Source organism: Pan troglodytes, chromosome 11 (assembly GCF_028858775.2).
Source record: "Pan troglodytes isolate AG18354 chromosome 11, NHGRI_mPanTro3-v2.0_pri, whole genome shotgun sequence".
Taxonomy (NCBI): Eukaryota; Metazoa; Chordata; class Mammalia; order Primates; family Hominidae; genus Pan; species Pan troglodytes.
In genome coordinates, this window is record NC_072409.2 from 112,632,956 (window position 1) to 112,656,633 (window position 23,678).

Consider the following 23,678-nt stretch of genomic DNA (forward strand, 5'->3'; position numbering starts at 1 on the left):
TGATTTTTTTCTTTTGAATTTAGCTAATATTGTTAATATAGCTCAGTATCCAAATACATGGTGTTCAGTACCTGTTTTTAATGGAACATGCAATACTACCAGGAGTTGAAAGATAGATAACTTTAAATATGAGGTTATTAAGAGTGTATCACATTTATCACTAACACCTGGTACTTAATTAATAATTGCACATGGTATGCTGAGATTTCACGGATTAAAGCTGTTTCTGTGATTGTCCCTTCTCTTTGTTGGCTCTGAATTATTTTCTCTTCTACATTCCATTTCTGCTGTCATTTCTAATATTTCTGCCTTAACACCACATCCTAAAATATAATGTAGGGACCATCATTTTACTTCTTCATATTTGTTCATACTAATGACCCCCTACTTCCATATTTTAATACAGGATTAATGGAGAGATGTATGGATTTAGTAACTTTTGGACATTAATGAAAGAATCTTTGTTCATTTGCATTAAAATATTAATGCATATTAAACTCAAAATCTGCGGTATGATTTTCCTTTCATGAGAGAATAGCACTAATATTAAATACTCTTTAGGTGGGAGACTATTTAGAAAGAGAATAGTTACTATCCCACATCCTGAACTATGAAAGTCAAGAATGTTTATTCATAAGAAGAAAAATCCACCGGGGTTCCTGCTCTTCAGGTCTCCATTCTGATTATAATTATGGAATGTTCAAAAAAGGTTTACTTTGTGAATGGGCTTATTATTAGTGTGCATATTTTTATTTTATTCTCTGGAGGGTGGGGAAGAAGGGGAGAAAACACAGTAAGTGACAACTGTTCATTAACGACCATTGAGGAAGAAGTTGAACTTTAAAGAATCTATCAGAAATTCTCTGGTCAGCCTTTTATTACTATCTTGTCTTGAGCCCTTTTTTTAATGACATCTATTATCAGATTGAAATGGCGATTGAGACGCTGCAAAAGTCTGACGGTCTGTCCACTCACAGAAGCTCTCTTCTCAACAGCCATGTAAGTTGCCTCTTCTTCATGTACACTAATCTCTTGCTTGTTCTGCATGTGTTGCTTGCCTCTAAATGCTTGTTTTATTTATTTACTTATTTATTTTGCTTCTTAACCTTCCTTTCTCAGCCCCTTATGATCTCTGTGTCATTTAATGGCTATTTTGTACAGTGAAATATCCAAAACATAGAGTCTCCAGTATAATTTATTAGGTTTCTGTACTCTTTGGGTACAGATATAATATTTTCGAGTTAGTAACAAGTTGCCATGTATTTGTACAAAGTAATAATAGTGATTTGCAATATTTAAAATGTTCCAGTTTGATATTTATTTACTATGAAGCAAATACTTGTAATCTGCATCTCTGTCAAACAGCCATGTCTACTTGCGTGACCAGTAATGTTCTTTAAGTAGAAAAAAGATGATTAATGTGAAATCCAATGATAAACTGTTTGAAAATGATTTGTTTACCAGTAAGACTATGTAAGGTGGGCAGTAAACAACCCCATAGTTGAATTCAGGTCCTAAGACCTAAAGAGAAGTGAAAGTGAACCAAAAGAAAAAGTGAGACTGTCTACAAGCCATAAATTGCTAATAATTGAGATAAAACTACCGTTACTATGCCCTGAAGCTGTTTCCTGTTATCAGATGCAGATATCACTATGACACTGGTAAGTGTAAGAAGGGTGATGATAGTTTTGTGAAATTATAAACATTTTTATCAGCTGTTCTCATGTGGGAAACCAATGAAAATGCTGAATAAAAATTTGTTTTGTTAAGATGATTTCTGAATATATGGAAAAAAGTAAATAGACCCATGGTGTAAATTCATTTTAGATATATCTTCTGCTAACTTAACATTAGTGACATTTTAGTTTAGAATTTTCTCCCACAACTGACAATTTGTTCTTAAATTTAGGGGTAAAGTATTATGACTTCTTGTTTCTTTTTCATATTTTATAACTGAAAAGCTCGATATTGGATCACCCAAATAAAACCATTTTTTTCAATAAACCTAAAACTTTTACTCATAGAAAATGTTTTAACTGTGTTTTTTTAAAGTATTTGATCTTTGAAACATTTTAATTTTATATCTTAAAATAGCACTAAATACCTCCTTATGTTCTTACACTTTGTTTTTAGATGGGGTATTTTGTCTTGTTTCTTTTTTCAAAGGAAAGTATCATGGAAAACAAAACCAGGTTAGCCAACTTGGAGAATGCCTATAAATTTGGTGACAAATTATACATACAAACTTAAACATGATAGTATATATTCTGGCCCTTCCTTTTGAAAGAGTTTAAGAAATATAAGTTTTTTCATTGCTGAAAATTGGTATTTAGTATGTCACTCTTTTATGTTTCGTAAGTATATTCCTGCTATGTTGGCATGTATCTGTGATTGCATTAAAGGCTGATTTCCTGTATACTACTAGGCTGTGTGTGTCCGGGGGGTGATGATTAACTTATATTTATGCTTTGAAAATGGGAAGTGAAATTGTTCTTCCTTTTAGTCACAAATGTGCAAGGACATAAGAAAAAAAAAAACCTGAAGTTTCCAGTTACCTGTTTCAGCTTTCAGACTTCCAAGTTGTGCTTTCATATTCAACTCAGGGTTCATTTTTACTTGACATGAATAACTTAGTAAAATACGTTGTACGTTTAATTTTAAATTTAACTTCAGTTATTCATCTTAGTATTTTTATGAACAATAATGGAAGTATAAGAACATGTTTCTTATATATTTTAAAAATGTATTTGTTGATTTGTTTGAAGCTTTTCAACTGTTAGAGATTTTTAACAATTGTTTTTCTTTATAGAATTCATGAAAGAATGTTTAAGATTAATAAATGTTTGAATTAAGCTGCATAAACAATGACAAATGTTTATTACTTCATGGCTTCATTTTTTTTATTACATAATATGTCTGATCTTCCATACTGCTAACAACTCCCAGAGACACTTCAGTATGTGGAAAGAGTGGGCGCAAATGTTGATTGTGCAGTGGTAATCTTTCTCCAGCTATCCTGATTCATTTTTATTACACCTTGAGGCACAGTGAAGTTCATTCAAAAATATATTTATAGTCAAATATTTAGAAATAAAAATGATTCTACGGATGGTTTATAAACAGTGGAGAAAGGCTCAGTGCTTCTGCTGACTGATCAGTGAGGTTAGTTTCTTCCTAAACACAGAAAAAGATCCTGTTGTCTTTTTCCTCCCTGGAAAGTTGATGATGCTTGTAATGTTTCTGAGATTTATCAAAAACAACTGGAATTTGCTAGTGCATGCATTCTGGTTGATAACTATCTGCTAAAGGTATTTTACATTCTGTGAATCTAACTGGTGATTTTATGTTGTGTAGAATTTTTTCAGTGGAGAGAAGGAGTTTTTTTAAAATATTGTTGTTAATATTTTAAATGTTAGTAAACTATGTTACCTTTATTTCTCACTATATGGGGCATAATATAGAATTATTTGAGGTTTGTGGGATTCTTTAAGGTGAACATGAATTCCGCTTTATGATGATTAGGTCCCTGATTTATCACTGTCTCCAAAGGATCAATTTTATTATGTAAAAACATTGGGAGAAATTATTGATAATAATTTGCATCCCATATTTTACCTGTTTCTAAGGAGGGGTGTTAATCATGACTTTTGAGGTGAAAAGTCTATTCTCATTCTATTTTGGAATATGGATAAGCAAAGACTTCCTATTTTCTGTTTCTGTATTTGCTTATTCACAGTAATTTTAAAAACTCTTATTAGGACTAAATAAGATAAATAATCCCCTCAGCAGACTCCAACTTGATTGCTTTGCTTTACACCTTTCCACACTTTAGAAGATGGGGTGAGGTATTGAATTTTCTACCCCATTTTCAACATATTCTTAAGAGAATTAACATGGTGGGAGTTATTTTAGTACCAGCATCTCTAATAGGCATTTAGTAAGTATTTATTGCAAATGGTAGTTCCAAGAAAGTAAGGATTGTTGTATGTTTTGTTCACCAGTGCATCCCTAGTGCCTAGAACAGTGCCTGGTACATAGTAGATACTCACTAAATATTTGCTGAATGAATAAAAAGAAACAATAGAAGGAATCAGGCCTTATGTTACCTTCATTATTTAGGAATTCTAGGATGCCTTTGCCAATCATGTGTACATTTATTGTATTGTTTCCTTTCTTTTCAAGTTTGCTTCAAGTAGATATATATGTGAACATTGTTGGTAAAGGGTGGTCTTCTTCTGGTATACCATCTGAGTAAAGAATGTATGGTCACTCAATTATTTCTCTATATGCAGCCTTCAGTTTAAGAGTAAATAACTCTTTTTTTCTCTAAACAATCTCATCTTTTAAAAAGATCTTGCCAAGAGTGACATTGTTTGTCTCCTGGTATTTTAGAATGGTACTTTAGATTTGGTTTTACAGAATTCTATTAGTCTAATAATTTTTTATTTAAATATTTTTGTTTCTAATTTTTTTATATATGAAGATGCTACAGTATGTGATGTATAGTCTGCCTAAATGAAATTAAAATATTTAATTCTTTTCATTGCAGACAAGATTATTTTATACTTTTTCTTGGTGTTAATTAATATAAATTAGTATTTAATGGTTGTGGTGTGTTCACTTATTTACAAACTACTTATTTTACATTGTAAATTTGAATTCAGAAATGTTGTTAATTGTTCCCAATAATCACATGAAATTTAAGGTTGTACATTTCTTTAAAATTCCATTTAAAGTTTGTGAAAAGCTCTAGCCGTCTATTTTATGTACTCCTCACAATCTAGCAAATAATTATTTCCTGTTGTTTGCTGGTTTTAGCTACCAGAATACATTTAGCTCAAAGGAAAACCTTGTTTTTTACTCACTTTTCCTTGACTTTGCTGTATTGTAAATATAAGTTATTACAGAAATAAGGCCTGTCAAAATGCATATCATTAGTAAACTGAACTTAAAATGAATCCTGATGGGTAATAATCCATCTGGGAAAAAATAACAAATGTTACATTTAGATGTTAATTGGGCAATGCAGTATTTATTTCTTTTTATTTGTCAATCAGGATTTCCCTTTGGGAAAAACAGGAACCATTCATCTTTAATCTATCTTGATTAATACAGATTAAATGCAAAGGTTGAAAGATGCAATTATCTTGGTTTCCACCATTAAATGAGTGTATATTAGTTCATAAGTAGAGTAATCAAGTTTTAAAGATAAAGGTTAAAAGTTCCTATGTTATTTTATGGGCTTTTGAAATCATTCCTATGGTATTTTATGGGCTTTTGAAGTCAGTATACATTTTACAAGACATTTTATAAAAGAGCAAAAGATATAATAATTGTTTCGTTCTAAATTATTGAATGTTAAGATTGGGGAATACTGATGTCCACATACATTGTATTAAAGACAAAACCCAAGAAAACGATATTTAACAGGCATTAACTTCCCTTGGGTAGCTCATGGAGCCTGTGCCTTTAGGTTGCACTTAAACTTACACAAAAACTTAACTGCCAAGTTTCTCTTACAGTCAAAGTAATGCTTTCTAATACTATGTTTTAGACACAAATGTCTGATTTATAATTCCATCACTGTGTCAAAACGTAAAAGTTAAATACTGGCGTATAGGATGGAGATTATAATCCCCAGCCATATCTCAAAGTCTTGTCTGGTGGATCCTTTTAAATCAATTTCTGTTAATACAGTGAATTTCTAGGAGATCTAGCCCGAGGTGGGGTAGTTTTTGGCAGTCTTCCTAGCTGGGAGCTGCAGGGCTACAGCAAAGCCATCTCCATCCTTTGAGGGCTTTTACCTCCACTTGACTTCCTTATGCTCTCTCAACCTGCTCTCCAGGCATCTGGCAAGGAATACAGTTCCTCCTTCTGCATACAACGGGTAGGGAACAAAACGTAGCTTTGCTAGTGTCAAAGTGATAGTCATCAAAATACCTGTTCTTGTACCATTTTTCAAACTAACTAGTGATTTATATAAATATATATGTATATGCATATATACATATAAACAAACTGATTTTTTGAACTAGTTTAGAAATGAAGAATTTAAACGGAATTAAACAGAATTTCTTCAGTTTAAGAATATAAACTATATAAGAAGAACAATCAGTTTATAACACAGTGCAGATTTTTTGACTTACCTAGCCATTTCAGTGGCCTGCATAGCCAATAGAGTAAAAGCTTCACTTCTTGTAAATTATTCAGTTGGGATATAAGTAATATCATTTAGGCTTCTAAGTAGTTTGTGCCAACGTTTGCTGTAATTATCTCACTATTTCTATGAAAAGTTTTCTTTATGAAGAGTGGTCTGATTAACCCATATATATATATAGAAATGTAAATATACCATTGGACTAAAATATTTTATATTAAACTTTAATATTTGTACTAGTTTTTACTTTTATAAAAGGTAATTTATTACAGTATCCTTCAAATATTCTATTATTGGATTTTATTTTTCAAATTTTGTAGTAAAAATTTTAATCTACAAGATAATTCCTATGATCATGAAAAATAAGTAAGCTCTCATTTTTACATATTTGTCTTATTTTTAAGTAATTTAATGTTGCAAGAAGAGTAGTACACAAGTAGGGCAGTTTTTTAAATGTTTTATTTGTTTCTGGTTAATTAAAAATTTTTTTATTTGCTTTTATCAGACTAAAATTACATCAGATCTGTTTTTATTATTTGTATACTTTTGGTTGTAAAGTTCATATTATAAGATGGACTAATTCCATTTCTTAAAAAAAAATGCCCTTTAAATTAAGATTTTTCTATATGGTATGTCTTCTGTTCATTAGCAAAGGAAGCAATATTGAGTTCTTTACTCAGAAGAAATCATGCTATTATACCTTTGACAATATGCATTATTTTATGAGGATATGTAGATGTACATACAAACATATCTTTGGCATTTTTAACTTACACATATTGTGTGTTCCATGCTTGTGGATGTGGAAACTTCATTAGTTTAGTTGAAAAATACTACTCTGTTTCAAAAAGTATTTACATTTTTTGTGTCTGCCTTTCCAGAATTTTTTTCTTTCGTGTCTTCTTTATAGTCCTTGATATCAAGAACCTATATGCCTTTCTTTAATATATTAAGACTGCCAGTAGAAGGTGGTCAACCCTTGCTCTGTCTAGTATATGTACACAAAACAAGAACCAGCACTGTTGTACAATACAGCTCACTAGGGCTGCCATAACATCACTCAAGTGCTTCCCAATCTCAATCATTTTACCAAAGCATGTGGATAAAATATATGAATCGGGATTTTATTGCTGCATTTTATGTGTAGTCTCCCTCAGCTATACTTAAAACTAATAAAGTCTTAAAAAAAAAAACACTAAAGAGACATGCTGTCCCCCTGTTGTAGGCAAAATACTAATTTGAACCTCAGTAACTTAATTTGCCAATCAGACTGCCTTATCTCTTTTATACTAAATGAATATGAGTAGCAAACCTATTCTGTGTGTCACTTAGAATACTCAGAAATCATGTTTAAGCGCCCCTGGAAAACTTGTTTACTGACAATCAAGTTATAGATGATTCATAACAAAAGAATTATTTTGGCCTGTAATACTTTTATGTCATTGTAAAAACAAATGTTTATTTTGTGTAATCTTTTTAAACTTCTATAGGTCAGCCTTGTGTATGTTAAGAGGTATTATGTATGTTTAAATGTGCATATTCATTCGTATATGTGCCCTGTGAAGGACGTCAAGTCTTTCTGATCAAAATCTGAATTTTATTTTTAAAAGTACTCTGGTTTGTCTTGTAGATTTGGTGGCTATGTTTTCAAAGCCAACTATCAATATGGGTTTAATGACGTAAGTTTAATTACATAAACATCATGTAGGAATATTTGACATTAAAATGGTTTTTGGAAATACAGTGGTCATGACTAAAGTCAGTAATTCTGAAAATATTTTTAATGAATTTTTAAATTAAAAGTCTGAAAATTCAGGTTCTAGGTTTGATTGCAAATCTTAAAATATGTAAGCAAAATGGAGAAATTTTTTATTTATTTAAATGTCCATATTATTTTTAGCATTTCATTGGAAATTCCTAGAGGACAAGGATGAGATCACATTCATTTTTGCATCACTAGATGCCTGACACATTACCTGGCTCATGGTTGGTGCTCAGTAAATGAATTCTTTGGCTTCTCTAATTTATAATAACTTGAATTGCATGTTAAATGTCAGCTCTTTATTACACCTGTCTTACATATGGCATGAAAATTTTTGTTGACACAAGTAATGTGAAATATTTACTGCTTTTGTGAAACATTGGTCTGGAGTGATCAGGAAATGTGAATTGGAAACCAGACTCAGGCATGGAGACAATATGTGACTTTGAGAAAGTTATTTAAGTCTATTTCAGTTCTCCTTTTAGAAATAAATAAATGAGCAAAAGATTTAATTTTGTTAATGTTAAAATTCAATAATATAGACCTGGATTCAATTTTCTAAAATTTTCTTGTACATTCAGTGCTTTAAAGATTTTTTTGTAATGTACACAGGATAACATAAAACTTTAGAATGTGAACATAGACTGAAAAAGTATTGTGTTACCAACTATCATTGCAATGTGCCTTCCGGAAAAATGAATAAACACAGTTTTGAGGTAGAAAAATTAAAATGGTTGTAATAAATGATTCCTTTTCATTACATGTAAACTCTTTGCCAATGTCTTGTCAGTTTATTTTCATTTGGGGAAGAAACGACTGAATTTTGTCTTTTCTGCTTTCAGAATCTGTCGCAGTAGACAATATTGTTATTATCTAGTGGTAATTTGAGATAAATTAAAATTCTATAAAAAGGAATGTAACTTTAATATAAACACTCATACCAGGCAGCCTGCTGTTCATATGTCATAATAAGCCAACACTAAAGACATACTGTTTACCATGCTACCAGGCTTGGTAACATATTTTGTTCTGTGGCAATCATATTTCTGATATTTATGACCAGTTAACGGGATTATTTGAACTCCTTGAAGTGGTGTCTATTTTCAAAATTGGAATCAATACAGGGAAAATTAGTATGTCTCTACGTGTGCTTGAATATTTGAAGAAATGGATATTGTCTGAGATCCTTAGTGATGTTCAGCTATTTACAGTGTTTCTGAGCGTTTTCAAAGGCAGATTACCTGCTTCTGAATTATAGCAGTTTACTCTATCGTAAGACTTGATGAACTTCTAAGTATTTCTGTATGTTGCATTTGCAGTGTCTTGTAGAAATTTTGGCAAATTATGTGATTTGTCTGTGTTTATTGTGTCTTATTTCCCTAGCTCCAGTGGCTGTTGGACAATTATGAGACAGCAGAAGGAGTGAGCCTTCCCAGAAGCACTCTGTACAACCACTACCTTCGACACTGTCAGGAACACAAACTGGACCCAGTCAATGCTGCCTCTTTTGGAAAATTAATAAGATCAATTTTTATGGGGCTACGAACCAGGAGATTGGGCACTAGGTTAGTATTGAAAAATAAGATCATAAACTAATCTCTCTTTTTCAAACTAGGGCAATTCAATATATTGTTTAAACAAAAGTACTTGATTACAGACAATATATAAGGAAATACATAGAATGAGCTCAGTTTATAACATCCCCAGGAAAAGGAAAGGACATTATTCAGTGACTTCTTTCCAAGCCAGAATTATATGTCGTCTAAAACATGAACTGAGCAAAGCTTTGAGAAGAGCTGATTCTCAAACTACATAGAAATTAGCAGACCAACCTGTTAATGCAAGATTTGCATATGGTGCTTTAAAACACACACAAACACATACACACACACACGCACATAAAAAATGTATTCTCTTATTGAAAGAAATCATACTAATGATGATGAGTTAAGTGACATAGTAAATGGAAAACTATGTATCTCTTGACTCTTGAAAAATTACATTTGTCTTTATAAATAACTGTTGGGATAGAGTAAGAAACTAAAGCAGTTTTTTCATTTCATTTCTGGAGACCAATTAAAAATCATTTGGTAAACTTGCAAAATATTGTTTAAATTCCTCAGTGATGAGATAGCTCTATTTTACCTCTTATTAGCCCCTACTTTTTTTTCTGCTCTTAATATGAAACCATGTGTATGTGGAAGGAAAAACATAGTATAGTTCAATTGAATTGAAATAATGTGAAGAAGTTGTTTCTGGTTTTTCTTCCTTTGGAAATAAATATGAGTGTTTTCACTAACCAAAATATCATGAAAAGAATACTTAGAACTCTGGGGCTTCATTTTTCTCTTTCCATATTTCTATAAATTATCATAAGATAAATATTTTAAGTAGCTGGACAGAAGGATATGGATGTTTTTAATTTCCTAAATCTTATAGAAATCACATAAAAAGTTAAAATAGAGATACTGTACTACACAACATTAGGTGATATACCCTTAATTAGCTATAAAGCACAACTTCAGAGTATTTTAGTAAAGAGTTTTTTGTTTTTTTTTTGTTTTTTTTTGAGATGGAGTCTCACTCTGTTTCTGTTGCCAGGCTGGAGTGCAGTGGCACGATCTCAGCTCACTGCAACCTCTGCCTCGCAGGTTCAAATGATTCTCCTGCCTTAGCCTCCCAAGTAGCTGAGACTACAGGTGTGTGCCACCACGTCCAGCTAATTATTGTATTTTTAGTAGAGATGGGGTTTCACCATGTTAGTCCAGATGGTCTCCATCTCTTTTGTGATCCACCTGCCTCGGCCTCCCAAAGTGAAGAGTTTTTAATCTTAATAAAATAAACACAGCCTTCCTTAGTAAATGACTTCATTAAAAATGTATACCAAAAAGAGGAGTGAGTGTTGTAGGAAGAAAAGATTGATCTTTTTCTCACCACCATGAGACTCATGGCTAGGACCCCTATAACGAAAGATTAACAACAGAGGATACAAATTTGTTTAATATAAGTTTTACATGACTGGGAGCTTTCAAAAATGATGGCCCAAAGAAACAGAACTGTATGTATTTTATGCAGTCTGATGAAGTGGATAGTTCTGGAGAAACATGATTGGACAGAAAGGGGTAGAATCTAATGGTTCTAGGGGTATGATCTAATGGTTCTAATCTGGGGGAAACTCAGCAAGGTCTGTTTTGTTTTGTTTTGTTTTTGTTTTTGTTTTTGTTTTTTGAGAAGGATTCTCGCTCTGTCGCCCAGGCTGGAGTGCAGTGCCCCGATCTCAGCTCACTGCAACCTCTGTCCCCCGGGTTCAAGTGATTCTTCCTGCCTTAGCCTCCCGAGTAACCCGCATTACAGGCACCACCCCCCTCCACCACGCCCAGATAATTTTTGTGTTTTTAGTAGAGATGGGGTTTCGCCATGTTGGCCAGGCTGGTCTCAAACTCCTGACCTTAGGTGATCTGCCCGCCTCAGCCTCCCAGAGTGCTGGTGTTATAGGCGTGAGCCACCGCACCCAGCCCAGCAAGGCCTGTTTGTTCAGATTTTTCTGCATCCCTGTGTCTTCAAAAATAAGAACGTTCTTTTCTGCAAGGTATAGGAGGACCCCTCTGGAATGAGGGTCTCATGACCTATTTTCAGGAGAAAGTAAGCTAGGTTTTATGGCCTGCTTCAGAGGAGAAGGAGTGAGGGGAATTTTTTCTGGTTTCTGTGGCCCGCTTCTGTTGTTTCTTCAAATGCCAAGGTGCCATAGTTTGGGATAGCATGTCCTAAACCCCTTCACTGTGTCAGTTTTATGAGATTTACAAGGCCTGTATGTATTCATAGCATGAATTATTGCTTTTCTGTAGCATTTTAAGGGATTATACAGCTTTTGGATCGCTGAAGGTTTAGCTCTCTCATAAATGTTTCCTTCTTTCTACACTTCAAAAGATAGTATATTTTAAACTGAAGAACGTGATTGTCTATTCACACTAAAGGAATAGTTTTCATTCCCTTGAGAAAACTTTTTGTTTCTACAGTACTTTTTTTTCAAAACCACAAAAATCATTATTTGGGGACCTAACCTACTATCTCCTAGCTGGTGGCTCTGTAGTTATGCATACCGTGCCAATATTTTGAAACTCTGGGCTTTATTCAACATTCTAATAGCTGTATTGTTGTCCTTCTTTTGTTACTGAAAGGGATTTCAATGGGTCCTATTTTGAGGCTCCATTCAAACGTTGAAACAAGTCTTTAAAATAGAAAGGGACAAAATTGGGGTTGTTTGGTTTTGTGAATGAGTAGAATCCATACTCTGTAAGTACGTATTGCAGTATTGCAGCTTTTACTTTCTGATGTTCTGGGTTCCTCCCACCCCCAACTAGGTAACAATTATGAATTATGTCTCCTGTTTTTTTTTTTTTTAATTGTATGTAGTGTTTACAGTTAGGTTTGTGAAGCAAACCCTAGAAAAATAAGGAGAAAATAAGTACTATGGAGGGAGTTTAAAGAAATGAAGTGTTATGAAGACAGAATTCTAATGTAAAAAAACTGACAATTGTAGGAGTGAGGTACTAGACATTCTTTCTACCATAGAAACTGTTTAGCATTTACTTTCTACTCCTAATCCAAGGAACAGATGGAAAATTAATATAAATCATGAGGCAAATTAAATCAATTACTTTTTTTAAAGTGAACTATATGTAGAACTATTATTAATATTATCTATCAATAAAATAATCTGGTGAAACCACTCAAACCAGAACCAGATCTTTTCTAAAGTTTTTGGACCTAAGTAAACAAAAAGTAAATCAAATCACTGTTTTAAACAAAGGCAAATTAAAAGGTACCTTTTATTAGATCCCATCTCCAGGTTAAATTTGAGTAAAGAAGACCATGGATATGCTTCTCTCCCCCAACCATTCCCGGTGAAATAAAAAGAACCTCTCCCTCCCAACCCAATTAAAATGTTAATTTGTAGGAAACCAAAAAGAAACTCAGCACTCCATCTATTTGAGGTCTCACAAGAGAGACATCATTTTCCTCTGCAGTTTTGTCCTGTAAGTAAGGCCTCCTGCTTCCTACCCTACCTCTACTCCCTACTGTCCTCCAGTTTGTACAGGAGAACGCCACAAATTGGGTATGTGGAATTTTTTGGTTTTGCTTATTGCACCATTCTGCAGTGGATTTTTGAGACAAGATCTAATCTCTGCAAGTAGAAGGCCTTTCTTTACGGGCATTAAGTTTCTCTATCTGCTTTATTGTGCTGAAAGCATGTAGGTATTTGGATGCCCTGCATTTTTTAAAAACTGGCAGTATAATTTATATAGTATAATTTTAATGTCTTCAAATATATATAAGGTTCATTTAATATATGTTTTTAAATCTTGGAAGTGCAATTCTGCTCTATTTTTATAAAAAATATTTAATCCACACTCTTCTTGCATTTCTTTTTGTAAATGGAAGAAAAAATTGGAAAAAGCACTGATGTATTGCTATATATGGACTTGTGAAAAACTACTATTTTCTCTTTGCAATAATTTACATATTTAAAATGATATTTTGCAAGAATTTGCAAATTCCATTCAGAGCAAAACTTTGTCATTTCTAATAGCAAACATGGTCTTTCTCATGAACATGGGGAAATTGTGACATTTTTATTCCAGGTGGAAATTTGCCATTTTCATAGAGAAATTTCCCCATCTCTTCTGCAACAAATCCTGTTTAGCCTGCAAAACTAACATAAATCCATAAAAACAGAAACTAATAAAATGTGTTTCAAAATCAACAGATTAAAGGCTTACTTTCTTTTTAGGTTTCAAAATATTAAGTAAGTCTTTACCACAACATTTTGTAACAGACAATTAAGTTATCTTACTTCATCATCACTGAAGTAAAGAGAAAAATGTCAAACTTATCCAGGAAAGTAGAATTAAGGTTTTTTTCTTTGTTCTATATACATGCTTTACAATAAATACGTATTCCATTGACTAATTTTTATTGGCCTGTTAACTAATTTTTACTGGCCAAAAACTTTTTTCCTATCATTACCCTTCTTAACTAAATTTAAAATAGAAATTTGAAAATGGAATGTAATTTGTATGGAACAAATGGACTCTTTGACTAATATTTAAGTGGAAGTTTATAAACAAATATTTTTAGCAGGGCCTTTAGCTGATTGATTTAGAATCTTATTTTGATTCTTCAAATTTTATCACCATAAAAACATAAAAGTATTCAGAACAGGTTAATCATAAATATGTAACATTAATTTACTGTTTTTACCAAATTTTTCCAAGTGTGAAGTTTAATGGACATCCTATGTGATTAATATTAGTTTGACTGACTTTTGTTTCTAATGTTTCTTGTTCGTTAATGAAGAGGAAACTCCAAATACCACTACTATGGGATTCGTGTCAAGCCAGATTCCCCTCTTAATCGTCTGCAAGAAGACATGCAGTATATGGCTATGAGACAACAACCCATGCAACAGAAACAAAGGTAGACTCTGAAGTTATCATTGATGTGTCCAAGCTATGTATTTCTTAGTTGCTCGGGTCTCCTTTTTTCTGAACAAATACCTAAGTATAAAAGAACGTTCTTATTGTTGGCATGCTTTCACTACGGATAGTTCTTAAATATGATTTAGAATTTCAGTGATCTCGCCTGTTTTCCAAATTTTTAAAAATTACTTATCAGTCAGCCTGTTTGGCCCCTTTTAAGTGTGACATCCCAAACTGTTCAGACAGGGAAATGAAACACAAAACATAAGGAGCATACCCAAGCAAATACCAACTGGAGAAATTTGTTTCAGTATTCATGAGCTTCTGACTTGCTATTCTGCACATCTCTCAAGTCATTCTTTTTGACACAGTATGAATTCTTGCAGAATGTTTGGGATGCCTTACATTTGCTTTGAATCCAACTTTCATAGATACAGAATTGCTGATATTAGAGTTGTAAGAGATCTCAAGCATTCATGAATGGATGGATGAATGATGGATGGATGGACGTATGGACGGATGGATGGACGGATGAATAGAATCATAGATCTTAGAATTGAAAAATATGTCAGTCTAGTCTGGCCTTAAAACCTTATGACAATCAAAGCATTAATAGTCTCTGTTTTTTCAGATGAGTCCCAGAGAGGTTAAATGATTTGCACAAGCACATAATAAAGTTGCATAGCTAAGGGCCTTCTAGTCCCATGTGACTTATGTCACAATTTAGAGTAAACAAAATGAAAAAATCCTTTCCTCTTTACCAGCATAGCTCAACCAAGACAGAAGTTATGATTTTTCTTTTCAAGTGAGCATGCAGAATTAGGTAGGAGAAAGGAGGCCTCTGCATAGGTCCCAGTGTAATGATCTGTAGTGATTAGTTGCCTTGGCCACATCTCCCCATCCATGCTAGTTTAGTCAGAAGTATTAACTCTAAGATAATGTCTGAGAAAAGAATATATCACACAGTAATTTTATACTATTTAGTCAGCCAATACTGATGTTAAGCCCTGCATGCACAGATAAGACACAGTTCTTATGTTTGAAGAGTTAAAAAATTAGAAGGGGAGGCACATGGAGAATGGGAAAAAAATGGAATACAGTCTGGGAAGTGCTAAAATAAAACTTTGATCAAGGAACTATCACAATACAGAGGAGTTTTCGGCAATATCTGGGAGAAAGGGAGATTGGGAAGTTTCTAGAGAAAGTGCTCTTTGAGTAGGAACTTAGCAGAGTCATAAAAAGAGAAATATTGAAGCAGAAGGAAAATTCACCTAGCGGTGAAGTCCATGATGTCTGTGGTAAATGGTCCATGACATATTTATTGAGGCTGGTATTACAGAAGGAGAATCAAGGAGGTGGTTGAGTAGTTTAGTGGGAGATGAGATCTTAAAAGTAGTTTGGATCATATATTAAGGGATTTTCTTGTATGTAAAGCTAATAAGTCTGTTCTTTGTGCAGAACATAGCTTTGAAGCTATGTAAGGCTTTGAAGCAAAACAATGAAACTTTGATTTTTTCTAGAGAGATGACTTTTTGATTTTGGGCAAGACATATTTAATGGAAAGAGACTGGAGGTAAGGATACTTGTTAAGTGGTTTTTTAACACAGTCATAATTTCCAGTGTAAGTGTACCAGACTGAAGACTCAGTTCAAGATTGGCTATTATATAAAAGACATCTTAAAGATTTTAGATTTTTTATTACAGATTCTCAATCTTATTTTTTTATTGCTGATTCTTGTTTTTTGATGTGTAGCCAGTGAAAAATAAGAAGGGCTCTGAAAAAAAAATAAAATAAATTATAGAATAGTACCTCATAGAGTTGGATAGTACCTCATACAGTTTGTGTGAGTTGTAATAAATTGTTACTATTTTGGGTTATGATTGCTTTTTGCATCTGTTAATGGCAGCACTTATAGCCTTTACTTTTTGGTGTGATTTCTGCACTCATGCGTAGCACCACTACACAGTAGAGATGATGGTGAAATCAAGAAAAAGAAAGTTTGCTTCAGAAATAACATATACTCAAACTTAAGTATGAATAAAAACTTAATAAATTATACCTAAGACAGTTGAAGCCCATTATTTGACTGCAAGGAATTTCCTGTGATTTAACTGCCAGGAATTCTAGCAAGCTTTCATAGAAATAGAAGCCTTCAAGGGACATTCTTTATAAAAAACCTGAGTTACATAAGTAAGGCCCAGTACTTTCTGTGGTCTCCTCATGAAACAGATTCTATAAAGATTAGCAAGCCATAAAAACCTCTGCATTCTCAGGATAGTGGTACTTGAGTTTGGAAACAGATAAAATATGGAGACATTTCAGAAATGATATAAGAATCTCAGTAGTATTAATAAATTGAATTTGATTCTTATTTCTTACGAAACAAGAATGTGAAAGAACCAAAGAAGTACTGAAACTTCCTTTAATTTGTTGTGTTTTTTTAATGATACAAGCTTAGGATTATAGACAGTTGCTCTTAAAATGATGTCTTGCTAACTGATTGCAGTGTTACTGTTGCCAATTGCATGGGCCTCTCTTATAGGGCAGCAGGAGTCTTCCGTGGTCTCTCTGAAGGAATCTGTCCACTGACAACATTGATAAGCCTTAGCTGAAACCAGTTACCCTATTGTGCAGAAATATTTAGACAGGAAAGAAGGAGTTTCTTTAAATGGGTGTGGACATAAACTAATTTAAGAATATTTGTTGAAAACAGTGGGAAAAGAACTTCTTAAAAATATATTTTATGGCTTAAAAAAATTTTCAATTTCAAAATTCAAATGATTCTACTGAATACAGTAAAAATTATATAAAGAGACTGCCAGTCTCTTGTAAAAATACAAATGACATGTGAAAGGTTTAAAGTATAAAATAGAAGATATTTCAAAATATTCACGTTGTTTGAATACTTGAAGGTTTATTAAATGCATCCATGTGTGCTTATCTTTCATAATGTAAATTTGTTTTATATGTTCTTATAGTGAAGAAATGCAAGTCTATGCAGTGATTATTTTGTTAATTAAATATAACTTTTGGAGCTCAATTGTACATTTTTCTCATGAATTTGGAATTATAGTCATTGTAGGGATAAGAATGATTATTGTTTTTATATAGCTCACAATTTCTTGAGCTCCTTTATACAAGGTGTCACTTGAAGGTTTGATAGGGTGGTAGAGGAAATCTCCATTTATCTATAAATCCAATTCCCAGCAATACCCCTGTATGGAACATAGCCGTGAGTCAGAAAATAAATGTAAACAGCTTCTGATTGGAAAGCAGATGTCATAGAGCCTGCAGTTTCAGTTAGTTGAAAAGATAAAGCCATTCTCAAGCCATTTTACCTAAAATAAAGGAGATTAGAGCCCACTTGATTCACAGGCAATCATGAACTATGACAGCTGCCAAGAAGAAATACAAGTAGACAGGGTCTTCTGTTTAAAATTATTCAGTACAACCGTTTGTGGACACTCCGTGGAGGGGCAAATGGACTTAGGCACTCCAGTAAATATTTCAAATATCACTCTAATGACTAAAATCTAGCCTAACACAATATAACAACTGCTTTGCATATTGATGGCATTATGGGTAATCAAGGAGAGGTAAAATACCATGGTTAAGGAGGCAGGAGAATGTGTAACAGTTTTTTTAAAAAAAACTTCTATTGAAAATACTTCATATGAAAATAGTTTTTTTGCACTAAAATGAAGTAATCTTCAGTTTTTGACGAAATGCACTCATAGACTAATTTGTTTACCCTAATTTAGATAATAAGTAAGTTAGATTATTATAGAGCAAAAAGGACATCAGTAATTTCCACCTCTTCAAACTAAGTAACAGTATTTGCTGCAGTTTATTTTTAATAATGAAAAGAAGTACACAGAGAGTATTGGCATGTATATTTTAGATATTTTTCCAAATTCCAGTAGTAAAAGCCAAATGCTTTTGTTAATATGCTTGGCTGTGTTTGATCCCAGTAGCCATTCTCAAAATATTAAATGTCATTTATCATTTCTTCAACAAACACTTATCAATTGTTATTTGCATACACAATCTGTCAATCACATCTAAAAGACATAACACAGAATCATAGAATGTTAGAGAAGGAAGGAAGAAATCACCTAGTCCAACTTATCCTGTTGATGAGAAAACCGAAGTCCATAAAGGTTAAATAACTTATCCACAGTCATATAGCAACCAGGTTAAGAACTCTTGTCTTTATTCTCATGAGAATTCCACCCTCAAAGAGGTAAGATAACCCAAACAGAAATACACATGTAATAAAATTTTTGCATATGAAATAAAGGGAGAAATCACATTTTAATGAGTATGTTTCAAGTAACTGAGGAAATGTGCCACCTCCTGCCTCTTTGCATGGTCTCTTCACAGCAATTGGATTCTGTGAAAGAATAAACCTTTCTTTCACAGGATGTGAAGTAAGAATGTCACTTAAGAAGAGAGAAGAAGAGGTCATTTGGAAAGATGGTACAGCAAGCCTACTTTTGTTTTGGCTGTAGATAGATGTAAAAGCATGCACGTTCTTTTAGAAGTGAGAGAGGAAATTTAAGAACTTTTATCATTAGATGGCCTTTCTTAATATAGGTTTCATAGACTAGTTAAACGAACCCTATATTTAGAATTGGAAAATGGGGAATTGAGTACAGGCTACATAGGCACTTCTGCAGAGTGTATGACTTAACTTCACTGAGCCTCAGTTTCTTCATCTGCAAAATAGAAATTCATAATAGACTATCTCACAGATTGTTTTGAAGTTCTAGTGGAATAACGTATCTGAAAATTTTTTTAATAACTGGAAGTGTTCAAGTGTTAGATAATTATTATTGGGATCATTATTATATAATGAGCACTACAGAAAAATATCTTTCTTATGGGATATTTAGTGTTTTGGAGGAGAATGAAGCCTGGCAATTGGTCAGATTGGGCTTCCATTTCTCTATACCTCTAGGCTAGTGGTTTCTAACTTTGATTGATGTTAATAGTTTATCATTCCTTTCCTAGACATTAATTCCCTGGTGATGTAATGATAATCTTTTCCATTGAAGAGAGGAGAAACATAAATAATCACAACTCAATAACTACCAAACTATAGTAATTTATGTAGTTTGTTAATAATAACAGTCACCACTTATGCTCCTGAGTAGTATTTGTGGAACATTTAAAACATTTTTCAGTAAACACATTACATGCAAGATCTCATTGGCAATTATATTGTTACTTACTGATAAGGAAACTGAGGACCACTTAATTTTGCTGTATTCAAGAAGCTCACTAATTTATTTCTTCCTAGACAGAACCTCAGTTGCCTTTTTTGTTGTTGTTATTGTTTGTCTCTTGGCATCAGATGGAGCCAGATTGTCATTCTTTAAATAAAGAAGGTGGGAAAGGGTAAGAGATAAAAGAAGTGTCATGCATACTTGTAGCAAGAATATATCAGTTCTATATAGCTAACCATAAACCACCTATGCTTAGAGGACTCAATGAAGAAATTCATGAGATCAGAGAATCATGTCTGCCTCTTTCAGCACTGCATCCTCAGCACCTGGGAGAGCTCTAAGCACATTGTCGGTGCTGTCTAAATATTTGTTAAATGAATGAATGACCCACGACTCTGATTTTCGCCAGCAGCTTCAACCTCCTCCTTTACCTGCTGCAATTAACATATAGCCCATTTCAATTTAATTTTTTCCACCTCTTCTTGCCCGATTATAGATGTAAAGCTAACGAAGAGACAAATACTCAGAGAGCCACCAACAAGAATGGAAGAGATGGAATAGCTATCATTAACCAGCAGGGTTGATGTTAAAAGTCATTTGCATATATTATCAATATATTCAATGTAACATCAAAATTAGCTACTATTCTAAAAGAATGGAACTCTTCATATTTACTATTTTCTTCTGATCCATTAGTGTTTATATCACTTGGTTCATTGCAGACATGAAGTCATCTAAAGACTTTCTGGGACAGTTTTTTCCAAAGAGATTACAAGATTCCAGTAGAAAATTCTAGCCTTCTGCCCTTGTTCTGAGCTCAGTATTTCAATTTATTCATGCAAATAAAATGATTGTGTAATTTCTGGAATTACAAAACATAATGATGTGTCCTTTTGCCTATACAGTTTATATTTTGTGTTTGCATGTGCATTTTTCAGCCACTTTGAAAGGATTTTCCAAATGTTTCATTTAATCTGTAGAAAATCCTTCCACCTGGTGCTGTTAGTTGAATGTAATGGTAAATATATACCATTCTTTGCCTTCCATTGGACTGTTTTAGTACCCATGTGTGTGGGATTGACAGAATATTACTTATACAGTAGAGTTACAACTGTCCAGGTCCTAAATAGCAGCTGTGACTAACCCCATGGAGGAAGATTCCTAATTATTTTCTAAGTTTTCTGTGTTAGTGACAGGTTTTATGCATACAGTTAGCTATTAAAGCATTAGAGTTTCTTTTATTTCTTAATCATTAACAACTTTAGCACTGATTGCCCATTGAGTTGCAAGCTGTTAAAATTATCATTTGCCTCTTACTAATTTTGAAACCAAGTGCTGTTTCATTATTTGATAAAGCACAGGTCTTTCTCAGAGCACACTCAGTGAAAGAGTACTAAGAGTTTACTGTGGGAAAACCAAATCTAAAAATAATTAATTCGTAAAGTAAATGGAAGTAAGGGGAGGAAAATACTCTTAAATATTAAAAAGTTCAGTATTTTTAAAGGATTCAACAGGAAGGTTTTTGTTTGACTTTTTTTTTCAATGGAAATCTTACCTGTTTTTTAAAATTTATTATTCTCCTGATATGGTAGATTTGATAAAGTTTATGGTGATTATTTTATGAAGAGTATAGAGAATCAGAAAATCTACAAGTCATGTTTCAATGCTATAATGTCAGTTGAAATTCAACCAAGGTTAACATAATGTAGAATTACTATGTAAGCCAATAGAATATAAAAGACATCTTGGAAAAATTATATTTATACCCAGCATTTTAAAAACCATGTGCCTATAGTGGCCTACCCATAATACAGTATGTGCTCAATAAATATTTGTTAAATTGATTTGATATATATACAAAATCAGTTGATGATATGATAAAATCAAGCATGTTACCTTAAACATTTATTCACTCAAATATATTTATTGTACATTCCAAACATAGTTTATTGAGAAAAGTTAAAAATTAATGACTTATTTTGTTTAAAATGATGTTTTTCTAATATTAATTGATGTATTTCTACAACATTGGGCTGAAGGAATCTATTTGGGACCAACAGGCTCCTGTGGATTAAGCTGTACTACCTACTTAAGAAATACCTCAGAAACTTGTTAGAATAACCAGTTCCTAAGCTCCATTCTCAAATATTTTGGGAGTGGATCTAGGGTGAGCCTAGGCACCTGAATTTTTTGAAAAACTACCTAGATATTGATATGCACTTAGATTTCAAAACCAGTGATATATAATCTACAACCCCTGTTTCCAAGAAGAATCAGTTGCTACCGGTATTTGTTTAGCCTATTTTTAATGTGATTGTTCTTGACTTCCTGTTAAACTCCCTCCTTCTTTGGGAAGACACAAACTTCAGAGGTGAGGGTAGGGGTAGGATATTTTCCTTAGTTAGGGTACCTTGAAAATGAGGATCTAGGCTTTCTCAGTCCAGTATTTCTGATTTCTGGGGATTTTTTCTAAGTTCCAATCCATTGCCAGACAATACATTGTCGATATACCATGACATGATTCATTACTTAAAGCAAGAAAAGCAAAAGTTATCACTACCTGGAAGCTCTCTCATACTTACAGGCCCACATTAGCCCTCTTGTACATGAGCTCTATTCCATATTACCTTCTTGATGTCATTCTTTATGGCACAAACCCATCCTAAACTTTGTCCCTAGACCTTTTCCCAGGAGGCATAGCATATGCTTCTGGCTTGCAGAGGTCCTGTAGCCAAGCAACCAAGAATGAACGCACATAGTGTGTCTTTGCTTAATCTTTGTCCATCTTTCAATCCACTATTCACCTTGCTACCCTTACTCTTGTGGTTAGAATGAAAAAACACTCATTTCCAAGTTCTGATATATTTTCTGTGTTTTTCTTTATTTCTACTATGTATTATAAAATCTTTTCCTAAGTACTGACCTGCATAGTTTCTCCAGAATTTACCAACTTACCTCCTTCTTTCCCCTAAAAGTTGATCTTGATGCATTTTTCATCTCCCACATAATATAGTTTATCTCTAATTAGTGTTTCCCACTCAGTATCATTAAGTATAATCATATGTTAATTATAATGCATCATGATTTTGATTCCTTATTAAAAATATAATCTCTCCTTTCATTAGGAACTTTCATTTGCAATACTAACAGCTGTCTCCATCTTCCTAAGGAAGCAGACAATTTTGCTTGTAGGCTATAGTATTCCTAAGCATTGTGTGCAGTTAGATTGTGATGTAACATCTGTCTTTTGAAAACTTACAGTCTAAGTGGAATATAAGTCATTTTCTTTTATGGTTAAATTCCATTTGCCCTTGATATTTGTGCCTATTAAGCACCTGTAGTATGTTAAATGCTTTGTAGGACAAAGAAATGTGACAAAGCATAACTGGGCAAAGTCTTGTAATAACTTTGCAATCCTGTATTAAAAATTAATGTAATTGAAGTCTCTTGGAGTTATTTTCATTTTTTCCTCCTCCAGGGAAAATATTAATAACTCAAATTCCTTTAACCACTTTTATTTAAGCTCTGTGAATCCCAAACTCCATTAACTTAAATGAAGAAACATGGTTAAACAATTTTAGGCTATTTTATTAATGAGATACAATTCCATAGCTGAAAAGGGGAAGCTAAAATCAGTTGAAACTTGGAATGAATCAATAAGGAAAAGAAACTTTCCTGAACAAAATAAGGTTAAAATCATTCAAGTCCGCTACAACAGAATGGTTAGCAACTGCTCTGCCGTACATGTACACAAAGTGCTTGCCTCATGAAGTTTCTTTGCTTCTCAAAGATGATTCTTTAAGGAGGAAAAAAAATCAGAAAAACATTAAATTTTTAATAAACAAGGCATCTAGCACATCACAACACTAACTCTTCTGTTATATTTGGATATGGCCCCAGTTGAAAAGTACCTCCCAGAAGGTTTTTCCATTAAGTAAAAGATTAGATCTGAGTTCTTTTCTCTCATTAGAAAACAGCAATCAATTTTTTTGTAATGAGGAGTCATCACTAAAATTATGTTCATGAGGATGAAGAGTGCTGTACTGATTTC

The 23,678-nt window shown here is 33.0% G+C and overlaps 1 protein-coding gene across 50 annotated transcripts in view; it reads left to right on the plus strand.

Annotated features, from left to right (window-relative positions):
- RFX3 (regulatory factor X3) overlaps positions 1 to 23,678 on the plus strand; it is a 308,560-nt gene that overhangs the window by 224,376 nt on the left and 60,506 nt on the right. For 33 of the 50 annotated variants that reach the window (XM_016960369.4, XM_063787175.1, XM_054657801.2 and 30 more), the window contains 3 exon segments: positions 925 to 999; positions 9,303 to 9,484; positions 14,277 to 14,396. In XM_016960369.4, the coding sequence (XP_016815858.1) occupies positions 925 to 999; positions 9,303 to 9,484; positions 14,277 to 14,396 (377 nt within the window). 50 annotated transcript variants of the gene reach the window in all.